The 20,924-nt window shown below is 35.9% G+C and overlaps 1 protein-coding gene across 1 annotated transcript; it reads right to left on the minus strand.

Moving 5' to 3' along the window:
- Positions 1-3,607: 3,607 nt before the first annotated feature.
- On the minus strand, positions 3,608-5,038 carry LOC131049587 (uncharacterized). Its single transcript, XM_057983645.2, has one exon. It carries the CDS (start codon positions 5,036-5,038, stop codon positions 3,608-3,610), a length of 1,431 nt encoding a protein of 476 aa, XP_057839628.2.
- Between the last annotated feature and the right edge of the window lie 15,886 nt (positions 5,039-20,924).

The raw sequence follows: 20,924 nt of genomic DNA on the forward strand, positions 1-20,924 counted from the left end.
GTCCAAACCTGTTGAATCCCCAATTGTTCACCCTGAAAGATTCTACGATTCCTTTCCAACCAAACTTGCCATAGCAAAAAGATAGGGCCAGCATACCAGACATCCTGCAAGAAGGGAGCCGAGGAAGGGGGCCTTCCCAGTCTCATCCAAAACTCAGCTAGGGAGGATGCATGAAAGCACTGACTCTTCCAGGCATCCCACCAGAAGTGCCATAGTTGCAATGTGAATGGGTAGCGAAAGAATAAATGTGGAGAATCTTCCTCCCCCCCACCACATAGAACACACCTAGAAGGGCCAGCAAAACCCCTCTTCTGAATATTGTCCCAGGTCAAGCATCTATTCCAAGCCAAAGTCCAAGAAAAGCAATTACATTTTGGCCAAGAGAAATTATTCCAGACTCTCTTCCACCAATGGACTTCCCCACCAGCAAATTGTTGAGAGAGCAGCGCCTGATAACCAGAAGACACAGTGTAAGTACCTTTGGGATTAGGGGACCAGGCCAACACATCACTATCCATCAGGGCGCTACAGCTATGACCCAAAAGGATGTTATGAAGCTCAGCACACTCAACTTCCAACCCAAGAATAGGCCACTCCCTTGAAGTCTTCCATCTTGCTTCCACTACCTGCCCTTGAAGGGAAAATGACTTGAAGTCACACACCCTAGTCCAACCAGCTTCGCAAAACCTCTGGGCCAATATACTCAAGTGAGGATATTGGGAAACTATGGGGGGGTAGCCATCCCAGGAGTCATGCCAGAACTGTGCCTCTGTCCCACTCTTACAAATCCAGAAGAAACCACCCTTAATGAGCGCCGCCCCCTTCTTGAGAGTATTCCAAATCGTCGAACCTTTCCCTGCCAAGCTATATCGAGGGATATCACGCTGAGGGATCCCAAAAAAATACTTGTGAGACAAGATCCTAGCCCACACCCGATCCTGTTCCACACACCATCGCCAATACAATTTAGCTGCCAGAGCAATACCAGAAAGCAAAGATTGACGTAATCCAAGACCACCAAATCTTTTAGGACTACAAACAGTCTCCCACTTAATAAGGCTCCACTTAGTTGATGACAAATTACCAGCCCATAAAAACTGTCTGGCTAAAGAATCAAGGCTCTTAACAAAGCTCATCGGCGCCACCTGAATCAAACATCTGTAGAGGGGAAGAGCCTGTACCACAGATTGAAGTAACTGGACCCGACCAGCAAAGGACAGCCAACGATGAGTCCAGTGGTTCACTTTGACATTGAACTTATCCAGAATGACCTGCCAGGAATCCCTAGACTGCCTGCCAGTAGAGATGGGGATCCCAAGGTATAGCAAAGGAAGACTTCCAATTTGGAACCTGAGAATATGGGCAATTCTTCGTTGAATTGAAGGCGGAGTGTTGAAGAAAAAAATTGAAGACTTGCACTCATTAATTAACTGACCAGAAGCAGCAAGGTAGACATCTAGCGCTCTGCGCATGTTAGAAGCCTCCCTAATAGTAGCCAAACCCATCAAAGTTGTATCATCCACAAACTGTAGGTGAGATTGAACAGGAATACCCCCTCCCCACTGCCAGCCCTGAATAAAGCCTCCTTCAACATTCCTTTTAATCAACCGACCCAGACCTTCCACCAAAAGAAGAAACAAGTAAGGAGAAAGAGGGTCACCCTGCCGCAAACCCCGAGAGGCCCCAAAGAGGTTGGAGTGCTCCCCATTAATCAAAACTGAGAAGGAAGTCGACCCCACACAACTCATAACCCAACAAATCCATTCCTCCTCAAAACCAAAGGCACTCAAGACCTTCTGCAGGAAGGACCAACGAACTTTGTCATACGCCTTGGCCATATCCAGCTTGATGAACATAGCTTTGGCTTTAGAGCTGGCCATGGAATGGATAGTCTCAGTAGCCACCACCACCCCATCCAAAATCTGACGACCTTCCACAAAGCCACTTTGCTCTTCGGAGATTAGCACAGTAAGCCCCTTTTTCAACCTTTCAGCTATCAATTTAGATATAATTTTATAAGTTACGTTGCAAAGAGAAATAGGGCGAAATTGATTTAACCGGTTAGCCCCCTCCCCCTTGGGAATGAGTGCCAAGAAGGTAGAGTTCAGGGCCCGGAGCATTTGCTTATTCTTCTAGGATTCTTGAACAACTGCCAATAAATCAAACTTGATAATGTCCCAAAATTCCTGGAAGAACTCAATCAGGAAACCATCTGGACCAGGAGCCTTACCTTTTTTCATCTGGAAAACTATTTTTTCTAACTCCTCCAAAGTTATGACACTCATAAGATATTGTTTCATTTCCAAAGAAACCAAAGAATGAATACAGGAAAGGACCTGGGCCTCTGCAACAGAGTCTCCCTGTGCTTCCTCTCTAAATAAAGAAGCAAAATACTGCACTGCTTCATCAGCGATACCCTGAGTAGAAGAAATAACCTCTCCCCTATCAGTCACCAGAGATGAAATAGCATTACCATGTTGTCTGGCTTTCACTGAATTGAAAAAGAAGGCAGTGTTCTTGTCTCCCTCCTTAAGCCACTCAATCCGAGCTTTCTGTTTCCAAAAGATTTCCTCTCTCAACTCCCATTCCTCCAAAGCTTTTAAAGCTCTGGCTTCTTCCCGTAACAAATATTCAGACACTCCCTCCTCCCTAATCAATCTGGTAATGCCATTCAACTCGACTTGAGCTTCCTGTTTTGCCTGGTAGATGTTTCCGAAGCATTGTCGATTCCACCGCTTGAGCTGATACTTAACATACTGGAGAAGCTTAGCAAAAACATACATTGCTGTACCAAAAGCCGGCCTGCCAACCTGCCACCATTCGGCAATGCAACCATAGAGGTCCGGGTCACGAAGCCACATAAGCTGGAACTTAAAAGGCGGCTTCTGAGGTAGACGAGCTGAAGAAGTGACAAGCTTAATTGGCCAATGATCCGAGCCTCTCCAATCCAAAATTTCAGAACTGGAAGACCACAATCCACCCACCCAAAAATAGGAAACCATGAAACGGTCTAAGCGTTCAGCAATGCACCTGTCACCCTCCCTTCTATTATTCCAAGTGAAGCGGCCATTGCTAGGCTTGATATCCACGAGATTGAGTGCTGAGATATTATCTCGGAGCAAGAAAGAAGAAGGATCCAGTCTTGTATTACCTCCTCGTTTTTCCGTTAGATCAAGAATAGCATTAAAGTCCCCAGCAACAATCCATGGCAAGTAAGGAAATAAACTACGAACCAAAAAAATATTGTTCCAGACCAGGAGCTTACCTTGGAAGTCAATAGGAGCGTAGACATTAGAAAAGAGAACAGATTCCCCCGACTCAGTGCACAAAGCAACCAAGGATAAGGAGGACTTAAAGGAAATCCAGGACACAGGTTGGATCTTTCGTGGGTTCCAGAGACATGCCACACCCCCCGAAGATCCCTGAGCTCCAATACACTGACATAGACCATTCCTCCACAGCTTAGATGCAATACTCATCATGCATTCCACAGAAACCTTAGTCTCCTGAAGGAAGACAACATCAGGAGAATGACTTCTAACTAAATCCCAAACAACCTTTTGTCTAGGGCCGCTGTTCAAGCCCCTTACATTCCATGAGATAACTATCATTTCGAAGGAGTCGAAAAGTGGGAATCCAAGGTCTTCACAGAACCTGACTCCACCAATGTCTCCCCAATCATCTTGATCTTTTCTAAGTCCTTCTTTTGTCCCAATTTAACATTTTTCTCTGAGACCCCCTTCTTACCATCTTTTTGGAGAATGCCCAGATGAGGAGAAGATTTACCTCGCTTATCCGACTCTAGAGCTGCAGTCCGTGCAGGAATAGAAACATTCTCTACCCCTTGCCCCAACTCACCATTTGGCTCTAATATCATCTGAACCCTTGTTTGCCCATCCGTGACCATAGGCACAGTAGTCTCTTCATGGGAATCAACAGGAGGAATGGAAGAAATAGTCCCCATTCTAGAATCCCCTGCCTGTTCATCCTCAATAATTACTCCAGGATTAACTTCTGGCTGACCCAATTCATCCAAGATCTCGAACCTGTTAAAGGTATCTTCTTCCTGACGCTCCCTTAGAGTCCGCTTCTGGCCTCTGTTCCGATTACGAGCCTTAACCCGAACAAAGCCCTCAGCATCTTTATCCTCCCCAACAACAGGCTTCTTCCCTTTGTCCATACTAGGATTATCACGAGGAGGAGGCGAAGTTTGCTGTTCCACTGACTTGGCCTTTGGGCATCTTCTCACAAGATGGCCATATTCATGACATAGACGGCATCGAAAGGGAAGGGTCTCATAGTCCAGTTGTTGCACCCAGGAATATGAGCCCGCACACATCTCTACCGCATCAGGCAGTGGTCTACTCAAATCCAGTTCCACACAAATTCGAGCAAAGGTCATAACTTTCTTACCCAAGGTTTGTGATGAAGGACCCACCAGCTTCCCGAGCATCGATGCAAGCATATGGAGAACATCCTCGCGACAGCATTCTATAGGAAATCTGGGTAACCGAACCCACACCGGAACCCGATTTGGAAGCTCCTCAGAAGGATTAAATCCTGCATGCCATGGTTTGACGAATAGCCCCACCTGGTTATAAAAATAGGGTCCACCCTCAAAAACCCTATTCCGATCAGCCATACAAAGAAACGTTACCATGAAAAAATTATTTGCTAGCAACGTAACCTCCATTTCACCCTCTGGTTCCCACACTTTCTGAGCCCAGTTTTCCAGGAATTGGAGAGAAACTCTTAAACCCAGGAACTTGCAATACAACGAATGTTTAGAGTAATATTCGACATCTTCAGCAATCATTTCAAAGGGAATTACCAATTTGGGTCTATCTTTGCACCTTTCAAGACATCCGTTAATCTTCGTGATCCGAGATCCCACAGGCGAGCCTGGATCCGTAGCCCCTGTATTCTGAGAGAAGAGGGCATTTTCAAAAACCCTTGCTTCCTGACTTGGCAAATTCATAGCCACTGCTTCATGAAATTTTGAAATAGGCACCTCCCTAGGCGTCTCCCCTTTGGCCATTGGCCCTCTCAGCCCTGGATACCCCACCGCAAAGGGATCTGATCGGGCCCAACACAGCCCCGACCCGTCACAAGAGCGCTGCAACCAAATCGCTCAACTCCCGCCCGCATGCACAGCCCACACAGGCACTTCCCAGCACAAAACGGCGGCCAAAAAAGATGAAACAAAACCTGCAACAGGAAAAACAGCTCCCCCCCTACCCACGCGATCGTACACCCCCCCTACGCAGATGCAGACACAGCAAGGAAGAGCTAGGGAACGATTGCCCTAGCCCGGCGATGGTAGACAGACGCTCCCATCGCACCCTCCATGTTAAAGGATTTGATTGATACTAATGATGAAAATTTTCCCAAGAATCCTAAATTCTTCATTCTACATGAAGGGTTAATTTTTTTGCTGATGGGATACGTTAAATATTTTTTATCTAAATTCAATTCCAAGAAGGTGTTAAGGAAAAGAAAGAATCGGATCCCCACAATGACACATTACTCAAATATGAGTACAACCTTTGAGAGAAAGTAAGGATGAGGATTATGAGGAAGAGTGGGAGGAAATTGAGTATGAGGATGAAAATTAGCAATAATTTTCCTCCCCCATTCCAAAGGATGATAAAAGTGAGAAGATAAATTCTACTAAAAAGAAGATGAGCCCAAATTTTTTGAATTGGTGGCTCACATACTAGAAAAGAACATGTTGTCAATAATGAAAAATAAACTACTAGACAAGTATTTAAGATGAAAAAAGGGAATGGGTAGAAGGGCATTTCTAAAGGCAAGGAGAAGTTGGGTGAACATTTAGATGATAAAACCCCAAATACTAGAAATTTAAGAAAGGGAAAGGACACTACTCATGGGCCTCTTGAAGGATTTCTCTTATCTTCATGTTAATAGGGATAAAGTGTATGATATTTTCAAAGGGGTTGCAAGGAAATTTAAATTGTCTAAATGGTTCTTTCTAGAGTTTAATAAAATCAATGTAAATCTTAGCACCTTATACTAGAAAATGGAGCATAATGTTGGAGGGATTGAGAAGAGATGGATTTATTGTATATAATTGAAAGATATTCACTCCAAAATCGATACCACAATTAGTGATATTGTTGTTTTAAAAGCTAAGAATGATTAGAGGATGAAATATCTTGAGGATAAATTACAGGAGGTTAGCCAGAACCTTGAAATGTCTTGTAAAATTATCTACTACTCAATACAAAATAGTGTTTAAGGCACTAGGATGTTGACCAAGAAGTTGAAGGATCTAATAGAGGATCATTTTGTGGACACTTTCAAGATTTATATTTGATATTAGGACCAATATCAAAAGGAAAAGGAAAAATAGGTGGCCTAGAAAGTTGAGCAAGGGCTCTATTGCATACACAAGGAAAAGTATAAAGAAATCATTCCAAGAGGACAAGAAGGATTTGTTGGACTTCCCTAATATTAAAAATAACTTATTCTAGTAGGAACTTGAAGTTGCTAAGATGTTGAAGAAAAAGTGCTAGTTGTTTGTTAGCTCAGTTTTTCTTGTGTTTTGTTTTCATGTTTTTTAATGGTTGGTTGTTTGTTGTCTATTCTTTTCCTTTTGAAAGTGTTTTGTAAATAAGGACCCTTCAAAACCTATTTTATTGTCACGAATCATTTTATTTAATATTGTGCAATTTAAAGATGTAATGTGATTTTGAAATTTAAAATAGATTAGATCATTCATAATCTAGTATGAGGAAATATAATACGCTTTTTACTCTTGCAAATGATATGAAATTCAATATTCTTTTGGGTTTGTCAATGCTGATAAAATTTTGAGTGCAAGTAATGAAGGATGAGGTGAAGGAGGTTGAAGGTGAGAACACGAATCAGGTAGAATTGCTTTTAACTGAACGACTTCGATAGAAAAGGGATTTTTTCACACACCACATTAGGATTTATAATTTGCATCTTGAAAATGTGGATGATTTAAATGACCTTATTTGAGTGTTTGTTCAAATTGAAATGATGAATTTGGAATGAGTAGTAGATTGATTTAAATTTTACATGTGTATTGATTGTATGATGTGAGTGGCGATTGAATTGAATTTAAGTTGCATGAGTAATGGTGAAATATTAAGCTTTATGGTTAAAAGAGATAAAATGTGTAGATGATTCGAAAATGAATATCGACCCCAGGTTTTTTATGTCCTTCTTGTTCAGGTATGTAAATGTATGAAAAGAGTACTTACAAGTTTAAATTTTGTAAATTGAATAATAGTCTAATATATATATATATATGAGAAATTTATTCAATCATATACATATATCAATAACCAATTATCGTGAAATTTGACTTCATCAAATTTCTTGTCTATTCATACGAAATTTGTCTAATAATAATTTGATCATCTATTTGTAAATATTGAATATGTATTTATGAAATTAAATTAGGAAATGAAAATCCGATATATATATTTCTTTATCAAAGAAAAGGTTTATCAAAGAGTATATTAAAAACAAAGTTTAATGTTTAATGAAAAGTCATTTATAAATAGATTATAAAACAAACCATATTACACATATAATATTATATATCACTTTATTAAACATGTTAATAAAGGTGGCGGATTGAAAAAGGTGGTCGACCATTTAAAGCCAAAGGAAGAGCCGCTTTGGTCGGTGTATTAACAGACTTCCTCCACCCACGGCAGCCGCTTTGGTCAATTTGTTAAGCAAAACCCCCTCCATCCATGGTGGTCGCTGTCAAAGCCTTTAAACGCAGGACAAATACGTGGGAGGCATAGTTGTTAAGGTAGGTGTAGCTTAAGGGAGATACCATCGACTACCACTACTCCCATTTGTAATGTAAACAACGTGTAAAACACTCCCACGACCCCTTGGGGTGACTTGGCATGCAACATCACTCTGCGGTGGATAAGCCGAAGTCGACAAATTCCATGCAGCAATCAAGCTCCAACTGAAATGGTTGGAAGTTTTAAACAATAAGACTCAAACTTGCCACAAATCAAGGGTGGTATTTAATCCATAAGAGTGCATGGAGATTATAATTACAACCACTTGAAAATAGAAATAGTGGAACAGTAAATAAGACCTAGAGGATAGCACCAAACATAGCCAAAGATTAGAATAAATAGACGTATGCACACACTCATTCTAGCATTCTTTCTCACACGAGATTAGAAGAGTGATAATTTCTTGAAGGGAGAGTTAGAATAGTTTGATAGAGAGGAAGAATAGTTTGAGATAGAGGAAGAATAGTTTGATAGAGAGGAAGAATAGTTTGAGATAGAGGAAGAATAGTTTGATAGAGAGGAAGAATAGTTTCAGATAGAGGAAGAATAGTTTGATAGAGAGGAAGAATAGTTTGAGATAGAGGAAGAATAGTTTGATAGAGAGGAAGAATAGTTTGATAGAGAGGAAGAATAGTTGGATAATATCGCAAAGATTGAGCGATAGAGAGATAGTTGGATAGAGATAAGAATAGTTGGAGAGAAAGAGAGACTTGCAATCAAGGTGTGGAATCATTTGACAAAGAACATCAAGGTCAAAAGCTTACAATCCACTCTAAGTTTCCAAGAGGTTAGAATCCTTTGTTTATGTTTTATTTTATTTGTTAAATTTGGTATAAAATGTGTAGAAATGGAAGTTTAGATAATAGATATGTACATCCAAATGGGTATCAATTATTAATATCATATTTGAAATGCTTTATAAACCATTGTGGAATAGAAGAAAAGAATTTAGAGAAAAGATGATGTTAATATCGTATTTTGCACAAAAATAATTAGTTTTAATTCTATTTTTAGAATTTGTTTGCGTACTTTTGTTTACATATGAGATTAATTTCATACATGTTTAATACCTTCTTTTGTCTGTACTTTATTTTAGACAAAAGATTGATTTTAAGATTATTTCTTACATAAGTTTGTTGTTTTCCAAAATACGAAAGATTGTCTTCGATAGATATATTAGGCAAGTAATGATTAGTAAGCAAAAAAAATAATATCTCTATTTTTGTTTTTAAAGAAAGATTGTATTCTCAATAAAATTTTTGTTTGAGGGAATCAAGCTAGGGTTAAGCTTGAGTTGGAAAAATTTACCTTTTGGGACAGGTGCCGAATGTGGATGCTTTAGGGAGAATAGTTTCTTTTTCCAACTATTATTTTGTTGTGCATGGCATATACTCGACCAAGTTATTGTTTGAATTATCCATAGAAAAAGATGGAAATTCCTTATTTATACTCTCTACTACATCCTAGTATGATAGCGAATGCTTGTTTCTTAGAATGAACTAGGAAATATGAAAATGCATATATTATCTAGGCATGCACCAGATTCCCTCTTGCTTTCGAATTATTTGGTTAAACCAATTCGTGCAGGGTCGGGTATTCTTGATTGACCAAGAATTCCGGGGAAGCGTAAGCTTCAAGGTTGGGTAGAAAAAAGTGCCTGATTCTTGTTCTCGTCTGCGTTTGAAAGACAGAAGGAAGCAACTCAAACTAAAGATCGACAGATGCATCTTCTTGTATATTCTTAAGGAAATTTGGAAGCCTAAGTAGGAAATAAGAACTTCTTAGTATTGGATATTGTATTATTCATGTGCATTATTATGATATATTCGATGTTTTCTTATATCTTGTATAAAAATATGCTTAGAGATTGAAATTTTAAGTTTTTTTATGAATAAAGCATAGTTTAGGGTTAGATCCTAGATTGACGTCTTTACATTTATCATATAATAAAAAACATGACCTTGTGTTTGCAAATCCAAAACTTCTTAAAATAAAATGAAAAATGTGGAATACAAATTTCAAATAGTTTGAATTTCATGACTAATTTTAAATGAGTACTTGTTCTAAAATAGAATATCTACACTTTTATAAACTAAATAGCTTCTTATTCTAAAGTGGGTAACTATTACATAAATAGAATGCATGCTTATTTCTAAATAGGTATAAATTTCTAATCTATCCATTATTTATCTATTTTTTGTATGACATATTATCACTACATATCTATAACTTTCTTTTTAATATATACAAATTGAAAACAATGATTTCTTCTCTTTCTTTTTAGGCATCTTTAACAATCTCCTTAAATTCCATATTACATCAAAGTTTTAAAAGGATTAATTAATAGGAAGAATTTTCAAGTAGAATAAAGTGAGACCTAATTTCAAGAGCAACAAAGTAAGACAATTTTAGTGAAGTACTCATAGCTACCTATACTTAAAAATATATTAAAAAAAAAGGATCTACTTATATTTGTACTTCAAAAATTTCAACGAGGTATTAATATAAAACTTTAGATTAGATAACTTTCTTTATTTTTTATGAATAATGTTTGTTAATTATGGGGTCAAAACATATGAAAAAAAAAATGGAAGCTTGTGACACTTAAAGAAATTGAAGCATATTGAGAATAAGAAAAATGACATTGAGATAAAAAAGAAAATATTCAACAAAAGAAAATTGAAGCATCCAATCCAAGGACTATCAAAGAGAAGAGCATACAAAAGACCAGCATAGAAAAAATAAATGTAGATTATGCAAATGTAAAAAATAATGAATAGGGAAGAGTTCACCAATATGAAAATCCATGTACATATTAAAATCCACATTATAATGATATTGATATTAATTATTTACATAAAATTTGGATATATAAATAATAAAAGTATGAGTAAAAACTTTGGAGACAAATAAGAATCCATGCAAATAGATTATATAAACATTTGTTTATTGGAAAAATATAGAATCTCAATTGATAGCATAAATTATTGAAAAGTAATAAAAAAAATTATCATTTTCTAGAGGCTTAGAGGTACCTATAGGCTTGATGGGAGGAAGTTATAGCACATCAGCATTAATCAAACTCAACATTATACTATGCAAAGACTAAAAAATGGGAGTTAATTAGTTTTTAAAATGTTTAGATAAAGGGGCAACTCCTCGTGTTGTGGCTTCAACTTGTACGTTATGTTGTTGGAAGAGTTATCATCTATCTTGATGAAACATTTATTGTGTTTGCTGAAACTTGAAAATGATTGTTGAGAACTTTCATATTTATCAACCAGAGCCATTGAAGGAGATGATTCAAATTGGGTCACTTGAAGCTGATAGTTATGAAGCACTATGCATAATTATATGGAAGAGGTAAATTCAAGAAATAGAAGCTTATCTCTACTATCATTTAGAAAATTACTAATGAAAAATCTTTGAACATAATGATTGCGTACATCATAAGAAATTTGTTAATTCAAATGTTTATATATACCAATAAAATCAGTCACCTTTTCTTTAACTCATTGCTTATAATAAATCAAAATAGTCAAATTAATTTTAAGTCAAATAATATTTAAAAAATTTTGAATAAAAGAATTAGCCAATTGTTGAAAAGAAGTGTTGGAATAAGGAGATGAAGAGCTATACCATTGAAAAGATTTATCTCTAAAGGTTTGAAAGTAAATATTTTTTCCATGAGTCTTTGACCTTGAGATAAATCAATACACAAGACTTGAAATGTCTTCATATGAGTCAAGGTATCACCTTTTATATTTTATAACTCTAATTGAGGGATCTTCACACTCTTCAAAGAAACCGGACACAATATCTCATTCAATAGTGGACTTGATACATCATATGTTGAAATATTGACCTTGGATTGGGTTAAAGAGGCCAATTGTTGTTTCAAGGAGGAAATACTTTGTTGCTAGGTTATAGATAGTGGCTTCCATGGATGGATTTGAATTAAACATATTATATTATGATGGAAGAGTAATGTTATTGTAGGTAGTTGGAGGTTGAGAATAAGGAGGGGGAAGATTATGATATGTTGGTATAGGAGTTGGTTGGAAAAAAATGGAAGAATCATGAAAGAAGGTATGTGAGAGTATGAATAAATAGGATTTCCCCCATGGCCAATATGTGTAGGATTAACATTTTTTGTAGAGGTAGTCATGATTTAATATGTATAGCTATACACATAGGGCAAGGATTTAATCATAGGAATGGAATTCTCAACTTGATTAGTTGGATGTGAATAACCAAGAGATTCAAGACAACTTTTGATGGGCATAATATTGGTATCAATAATATGAGCAATGCCATGTAACACTTCCACACCTAACTTATCACTTTGAACCATTCTCTTCAACTGTTCATTCAAGTAGATTGCGTCACCATACAGATGTTCTTGGCCAATGAATTCTTGGAGATTTTCTAATTTTAAATATCAAGCTTCCCCAATTGAGCACTAGTAACCCTAATTAGTGATTTTTCATCTTTATAATGAGAAGCGTGATGTGAGTGGAGCTTAGGATATTATGTATGTCATATTTTTTATTAGATGAAGTACCAACTCTCACATGGAATAGGTTAATAAACTCAAGCTCCATATCCTTAGTATTTAAAATCTAGGAAGCCCTAACTCTATAACTTCTTCTCACTAAGGGTAACAAAACTGATGGAAAAATAGGGAAATATCAAATGCAAAGATTAAGAATCAGAAAAAAATTCATAATGAAAGTTATATCTATGATTGAACAATGTAAAGTTTTTGTAAAATGACTGAATAACCATTGAATTAAGAAATGTGAATGGATCTATTGAGCCTACCCCTCTTCCTCTTCAATTCAAAAAGTTTCTCAATGCCTAGAGATTCAGAATCTTCTTTCTTCTTTTTGGCCTTACTCTTGGTCTTTTTTTAGATTTAGCCTTGTTTATACCAAAATAAAATTCATCGCTTCCTCCAACAATTATTTGTTGAGGTCCCTTGAGTAGGAGACAATGGTCAAAGTGCGTCTCTTATCCTCTTCATAGTCAATGATCATGGAGTATTCTTGCAGAAGTACTCCACACCCCAAACTCATCACACCACCTCCCAGGCCCACTCCAGCACTCTATCTAGCACACTCTAACTCTATCAACCTCTCAATTATGGGTGGTAATAGGGGGAGAGATCTTCTTATTTGGCTTACAAGAAACTAAACTTGAGCTTATAGTATAGACTCATTGCCAGATATCAAAATGAAGTCAACATCCACCCCATGATTCTAGGGTTTTTGAGTCATACTCACTAAGACATGCTCAATATCCCCCCTCCAACATCCATAACCTACTCATTTCTAGGGTTACGGGACATGCTATCCAGAGTGTTTCCTATAGCTTTTGCAGGAATTACAAGAACATCAAATTCATTGATTTGAGATTCAATTCTCTTTAAAGTCTCCATGATTTTTTTGAACTTGTCTAGGATAATCTATTGTGCATTCAAAGTCTTGGGCTTGCGGTGTGTATCCGAGGACTCATTATCCATCATTACCTTATTAGCAAAGTCATAAATGGGATTAGGGTCTACTTTACATGTTTATTTAACTACAACATGTAGAGCATCTAGTTTAGAAATAATGGCCTCATTATGAGAGGAATGCATTTGCGCAAAAAAATTTTTGGCAAACAAGCCCCCTTTTTGCACATAATTCTTGAAGGATGTGGATTAGAGAGAGGAATGAAGTATGGAGTTTTCAAAGGACTCCTAGAGCCAAAGTTACCAATTTTTTTGTCAGTTAGATTAGGGTGGCTTAGCTTTCCTACCACTAAAATATTTTTTAACACTATTTTCAGCATTGGGCAATTCTTGTGAATATGCCCATCTTTATTGAATAAGAAATATGTATTGATCCCACAAAAATACTGAATAGGGCATAGAAAGGCCTCCTTTTCTAATTCAAACCTAATCTCTTTTAGAATATCTAAGTTCTTGGTTTGATGGAGATGAGTAATCTTGCATCCATATGTGGGATAAGGGAAGATGTTTCATCCATTCTAACAACATTGCCAATAGAGTCTAGGGCTTTGGGAAACCATTTCTAACAAATCGATGGAATTTTCTTGATCCTTACCCATCTAGGGCAAGGCAGGGAAATTATTTCTTCACGAATAGCCTTGTGAGTCCACGTACAGGCTTTAAAACACCTTTTTCCCACTATCCAGAACTCCTTTTTAAGGACTTCTCTCTTACTTTTAGCTTCTTTATAAATGATGATATATTATCCAATTTGAACAATTCTACAGAAAGTAAAATGAAACCCTAAAATTTTTTAACCAGAAATTTTGGAACCAATTACTCATGAAACTCCTAGAAGGAAACTTCCTATAGTCAAGTATTGCCTTTGAAATGGCATTATCCCTAAGCCTAATCCTCTCTTCATTCAAACTACATTCATTTTAGAATTAGGTATAACGATAAGAGTGGCATTGGAAGATTCCTTACCTCTTCCACCTCAAAAAGGTTGCTCTTCATTTGTAAACGACTAGACCGCCAAGAGTTGAGCACCCTCCAGAACAACCTAGTTTCCCACGACTACTTGCATAAAATTTTTACTTTGCTCCTCATCCACCATCGAAGAAACACTATGAAGAAAGTCAAAAAACTCATCTCCCATAAACTGCCTCCTACACTCAGTGAGAGAGGGCAATAAAAGCAAAAAAGATCAGTCACAGAAGATCACCTACAGTTAGGCCTATGCTCGTGTGAAGTCGGCCTTCACAAGATAGCCATATGCATACCAAAATCTCTTATTTTTTAAAGATCAAATGTTTGTCTATGTGATCATTTATTTTTCATTCTCCTTTAAAATAAAATAATGATTTTCTTTTCTATTCCACATAGTCTTTGGTTCATGTTTTTAGCAGCATAAATTTTTATTAAAAAATTATAGAAGAATATTTGAAAATAGAAATTGTACATTTTCCTCAAGAAATACATAATAAATAACAATTCTCTCATTTTCCATGCGGCATAAGTTTAGTGAGAAATATATAAACAACATTTTGAAACCCTTTTTTTTTACTATCCTTTAGAAAGGATAAATTTATTGGAAATTTATAGAAATAAATCTTTGGAAATTGAAAGTATTAATTTTCTTTTAAAATAAAATAATATCTCTCATAAATAATCTTCTTAACTATTGGATGGTTTATTCCAAATAAAATATTTCAAAATTATTAAACTATTTTATCATTTATTATCTCTTACCTACCCTTCTTAACAATTGGGTGACTTATTCACAAAACAATTATCCCTTACCTTCAACTATTGGATTATTCATTTACCACAGGTCTAAGTGAGGTGGAAAATTGTAAACACAACTTCTTAAAAATAAAAAATATTGATTTGGTTTTAGAATAAAATAATATTTCTCTTACCAACCTTTATTAACCATTGGATGGCTTATTCAAAAAATAGCAACATATCCTTACCTACCCAAGAAAATCAACACTAATTTGTCAGGAGGTATAAGTTTAGAATCTTTTTGAAAATTGAAACCATTGGTCCAGTTTTTCAATAAAGTAATATTTCTCTTACCTACCCTTCTTAACCATTGGATGGTTTAGAAAAAAACCATACCAAAATTACCTCTACCTAGATACCATTGGATCGTTAATTTGGGACTAGGCATAGTTTATCTGAAAATTAACTCTTTGAAAATTGAAACTAATGATTCACTTTTAAAATAAAATAATATTTGTCTTAATTATACTTCTTAATCATTGGATGACCTATTCTCTCTACCTACCAACTATCTACTCTAATAATTTTTATTAATTAATTGACCTATTTATTCGGCATGATGAAAAATAAAAGGAGTTAAGTATTTTATTTCCTTGTTTCTAATATTTTTAATGGTTTGTATTCAAAATTTATTGTATTATAAAATTCACATAGGCTAACTCATGCTCGTGTAAATGCAGGAAGAAAAGAGCAGTGAGTTTTAAAAGAATATTTCAGTAGATATTTTTGAGTTGAGAACACAAGAATTATTTCCTCTACATCTTGATATAAGAGGATTATTAACTCATAAGTTTTCCACCTCATGCTTATTACTTAAAAAATTTCAAGTAGAGACTTGTTTAGTGAAAACATCACAAAGGATAGGGGAAGCTTGTAGGTTAGTAAATTTTATTTAGTCTGACTTATTATGTGGCATTAGGTTTTATTGATTGTGTATGAAAACATGAAATCTAATATATAAATGACTTGGGTGTTAAGAATTGACAATCTAATGAGGGGTCTTTGATAGATCTTAAATATTGAATGAAAAACATATACAATAGTTAGTAAATAACTCACGATCTAATAGGAGGTCATTCAGAGATCTTAGAGTCTAAATCTATAAGATAATTTTAGTGAAGTACTCATATCTACCCATAATTCAAAATGTATTAAAAAAATGATCTACTTATAATTGTACATCAAAAATTTCAAGGAGGTATTAATATAAAACTTTAGATTAGATAACTTTCTGAGAAAAAAAAAGGAAGCTCATGACTCCTAAAGAAATTGAAGCACATTGATAATAAGAAAAATGACAAGGAGGTAGAAAAGAAAATATTCAAAATAAGAAAATTGAAGCATCCAATCCAATGGATATCAAAGAGAAGAGCGTACAAGAGACCAACATAGAAAAAATGAATGTAGATTATGCAAATGTAAAAAAAATGAATATGGAAGAGTTCAACAATATGAAAATTAATGTACATCTTAAAATACACATTATAATGATATTGATATTAATTATTTACACAAAAGTTGGATATATCAATAATAAACTCAATTTTACTATTGAAAATATCAAATTAGAAAATAAAAACCAAAGTATGAGTGAAAATGAAAATAGTTTCTTCTCTAGAGAAAAGGGGCTTGTTATGAGAATGGAAAATATGTTTGAGAACTTTGAGGTTATTGTTTCTAGAACTTACAACATTTAGGAGGACATGGCTCATGAAGCAACGGGGGAGCATGCCCCAGAAGATGTCTTAGAGAAACATGCACATTACATATAGGATGTGTGATAAGAGGAAGCCATAGGAAGCCATGGAGGCATGGATGTCATGGAGCAAGAGGTTGAATAGGCCACTGCCTCACCCCTTAGAAATGTGTAGGTTATTGGGAAACCACAAAGTAGGAAGAATTTTGGTCAACCTTCTCTGTTGGAATAATGTGAAGATGAGCGATCAATTGCAGCTCATCTTATGATGTTAGATGACAATTTTTTGAAAGTGCCTGAATTTAAACCTCTGTGGTTGCAAGTGGTTGGTCCCCTAAAAGGTGTTCCTAAAATTAAGTGTTTTAATTAATTGAATTTAGATCATATGACCCCACAAGAAGTAAGAGAAATCATTAAAGAGAGTGGGATGATCTTAATACCGAGCTAGGATTTTGAAACTATATTCTTGTTAGATCAAATCCGGAAGTTGCTAGATCCTATGTTCGCAACTGAATTTGAAAAGGATGGAGGATAGAGTGGGTCAAGATATCACCCTACTCAAAAATAATTGGCCCAATGGATAAGAGCTCCAATTAAAAATAAGCGGAGATTCTTGATTGGAGTTAAAGAAAGAATAGGGGATGGGGCTATCATAAGAACATTAAAGGATACATTTGTTATTGAAGTAACAACTTTGTCAATGCCCTAATTATAAACTGATAAGAGTTTATGGATCCTCTCAACCTCCTCACCAACTACCAGCTTATATTTCTTCGAGGTTAGTATTTCTTGAGTTTATGTGGTAGATGTTGTGGACACAAAAGCTTCACTTGGCAGGGTAGAAGAAGGGTTTTCTTCTCCCTAGGTCCACAAGATATTGTGATCTTGCAGTTGGACATAAATTTTTGGATAGATTGCAGAATTGTTTGGTGAGTAGATTTTCTTTGAGGTTTGGAAATAAAAAGAATTTTGACGTCCAGGGATTTATAGCATGTCTTAGAGATAAAATCAAAAGAGGGCCTTTTAGCCATGATTTGGACTTACACGAGGATGTGATAAGACATTGCCTCAGCATAGAGTAGAACCTCCAAAAAAGGAAAAAGTGGAGAATCTTGGCAAGGATTGAAGATGATACAAAGGCAAAGTTCCCTAATTTTCAAGGTTTTTTCTCTAAGGAAAAGGGGCCTGTTATGAGAATGGAAAAGATGTCTTAGAGAAACATGCACATTACATACAGGATGTGTGACAAGAGGAAGCCATAGGAAGCTACAGAGGCATGGATTTCATGGAGCAGGAGGTTGAATAGGCCACTACCTCACCCCTTAGAAATGTGCAGGTTATTAAGGAACCACGAAGTAGGAAGACTTTTGGTCAACCTTTTTTGCTAGAAAAATGTGAAGACGAGTGATCAATTGCAGCTCATCTTATGATGTCAGATGACAATTTTTTGAAACCGTCTGAATTTAAATCTCTGTGGTTGCAAGTGGTTGGTCCCCCAAAAGGTGTTCCTAAAATTAAGTATTTTAATGAATTGAATTTAGATCAAGTGACCCCACAAGAAGTAAGAGAAATTGTTAAAGAGAGTGGGGTGTTCTTCTTTAATCGAGCTGAGATTTTGAAACTACATTCTTGTTAGATCAAATTGGGAAGTTGCCAGATCATATGCTTGCAGTTGAATTTGAAAAGGATGGAGGACAGAGTGGGTCGAGATATCACCGTACTCTAAAAGAATTGGCCCAATGGATAAGAGCTCCAAGTAAAAATAAGCTGTGAATCTTGATTGGAGTTAAAGAAAGAATAGGGGATGGGGCTATCATAAGAATGTTAAAGGATACATCTATTATTGAAGTGACAACTTTCTCAATGCATTCAACTATGTTTTCTCTTGATTTAGTGAAAGTACAAGAGAAGAAGGTGGTCCTATTACAGGAAAGAATAGAAATACACCAATCTTATACCAAAATGTTTATGGAAATTTCTCAGTTGAGGAGTCAATTATAGAGGCACGAAGTTGCACCTCCTCCTATGGTCATGATCTAGCAGGGAGACTCCTCACAAGCAACGGAGGAGATTCATTCTTTAAATAAGGAAAATAGTGATCTCAAACAATAAATGCAGGCCAAAGATTAGCAGGTCTTGAGAGTGGAGTCCATGGTGAAGGAAAATATCATAACACTAATCAGAGGAACTTTTTCACACTTGTTGAGCTCAATTTTGAATAAAATTGAGGATGTTTATAATTATTTTTGTATTCTTTATAAAGGGGCTATTCAATGCTCTAAGTTTTTGATGTAATTGAGAGAGATTTTTAAATGTTGGAGGGCTCTGCGGCTAAAGATCAAAGACTTGAGCATTGCAGTTCGGTACATGCATAAGCCACCCCAACCATTATTAGATTTTTGTAGTGCTCATGAATTATTGATAAGTGAGATTCACGTTTTAGAGGAAAATATGCTAAAATAAAGAATAATATAGAGTTGTAATGAGTTAAAGTATTGGACTATTCCATTAATGTTGCCATTCAAAAGATAGTTGATAAGGATTATATCAATGAGGCAATACAATATTAATGTTGTCATTCAAAAGATAGCTGATAAGGATTATATCAATGAGGCAATATAATATTAGGATATTGATAAATTGATTGCAATTCACAAGGCTTATTCAAGGTTTGTTATAGGCATTAGAAGTGTTATTGATGCTGTGTACAAAGAGGCCCCTAACTGTGTGTAGTTGATCAAGTATGTTGAGTGGTCAACCGGTTTTGCAGTTCACAATTGGCATGAGAATCATTTCTGGGTTAAGGACATTTGAAGAGGTGAGTCACTAGTTGAAGATTGGAAAATATTTGAAGCAAGGCGGTTGCCCAAGTTGTTAGAAGTTGAACTACTATCTTCTTTAAGCATGACATCTTTATTTTTAAAATTTTGAAAGATACCTTAGCATATTTTCTATTTTTGCAATGTAATTTTGACATTTGTCATCAACCTAAAGCTTGTTTCTACTCCTTGTTCTATAAAAGGAATTTAGGACTGATCGAGAAATTTTTCTGAAAATTTATAGAAAATAGATACTTTAAAATGGTTACTTTGAGCATATGATTTTGATGTTGCTTAAATTGTATATCCACAAATTGTTGAATTAATGAAAGTCACACCATCTTTTGTCTCTCTGTTCCTTTACTTATGTTTATGATTCTTTTTTATCAAGGATAGATGGGTGTTGTCTTTACGCTCGCGCATGAATGTTTAATTGCATAGTTAGGGTTTTTTTCTAGGAAAAGATAAAATGCCTAAGGAAAATTAGAAAGCCTTGATCTCTTGCAATAAATACACATCTAAATTCCTACACAGTCTTAGGAATCTCTTATCAAGATATTTCTTGTCCGGGGATTCCGATCCCCTGACATTCCAACACACAAATTTGTTTCATAAAAAATTTAGGCAAAAGTGTCCATTAGTGTCCTAAATTCTTTGTATCACATAGGAAATTTCATATTGTTTCCTTTTTTGATCGACATAGATGCAATGGATCTATTCGGCCTACCCCTCTTCCTCTTGAATTCAAAAAGTTGATTAATGCTCAGTGATTGAGCATCTTCTTTCTTCTTTTTGGCCTTACTCTTGGTCATTGTTTATATTTACCCTTGTTTATACCAAAAAATAATCATATCTTCCTCCAACAATTATTTACTGAGGTCCCTTGACCAGGGGACAATGGCCTAGGTGAGTCTCTTGTCCTCTTCATATTCAATGATCTTGGAGTCTTCCTCTAGAAGTAATCCACACCCCAAACTCATCATTTCACCTCCCAAGCTCGCTTCAACACTCTATCTAGCACACTTTAACTCTATCAACCTCCTGATTATGGGTGCTAACAGGGGGAGAGTGTAAGATTCTGTGAGAAGAGAGAATCAAGCCAAGATCTGATGTTGGTCATAGATCACATGCAACTCCTCACGTAATGGATGATCCAAGATCAAAATAGCTGAATGAAGATAATTTTGATATGAGAGATAAATAGAGACAAAGAAGAGAATTTGGAGAGGGCTTTCACCGAACTATCACTTAACTGGTGAAGGTGAGAGTATAGTGCTTATTATATAGAAAAATATAAGCATATACATCCAAGG

Source organism: Cryptomeria japonica, chromosome 7 (genome assembly GCF_030272615.1).
Source record: "Cryptomeria japonica chromosome 7, Sugi_1.0, whole genome shotgun sequence".
NCBI classification, from domain to species: domain Eukaryota; kingdom Viridiplantae; phylum Streptophyta; class Pinopsida; order Cupressales; family Cupressaceae; genus Cryptomeria; species Cryptomeria japonica.

Bases quoted from the DNA above. Each gene is read 5' to 3' on its own strand.
- LOC131049587 (XM_057983645.2), bottom strand. From the start codon at position 5,038: ATGGCCAAAGGGGAGACGCCTAGGGAGGTGCCTATTTCAAAATTTCAT.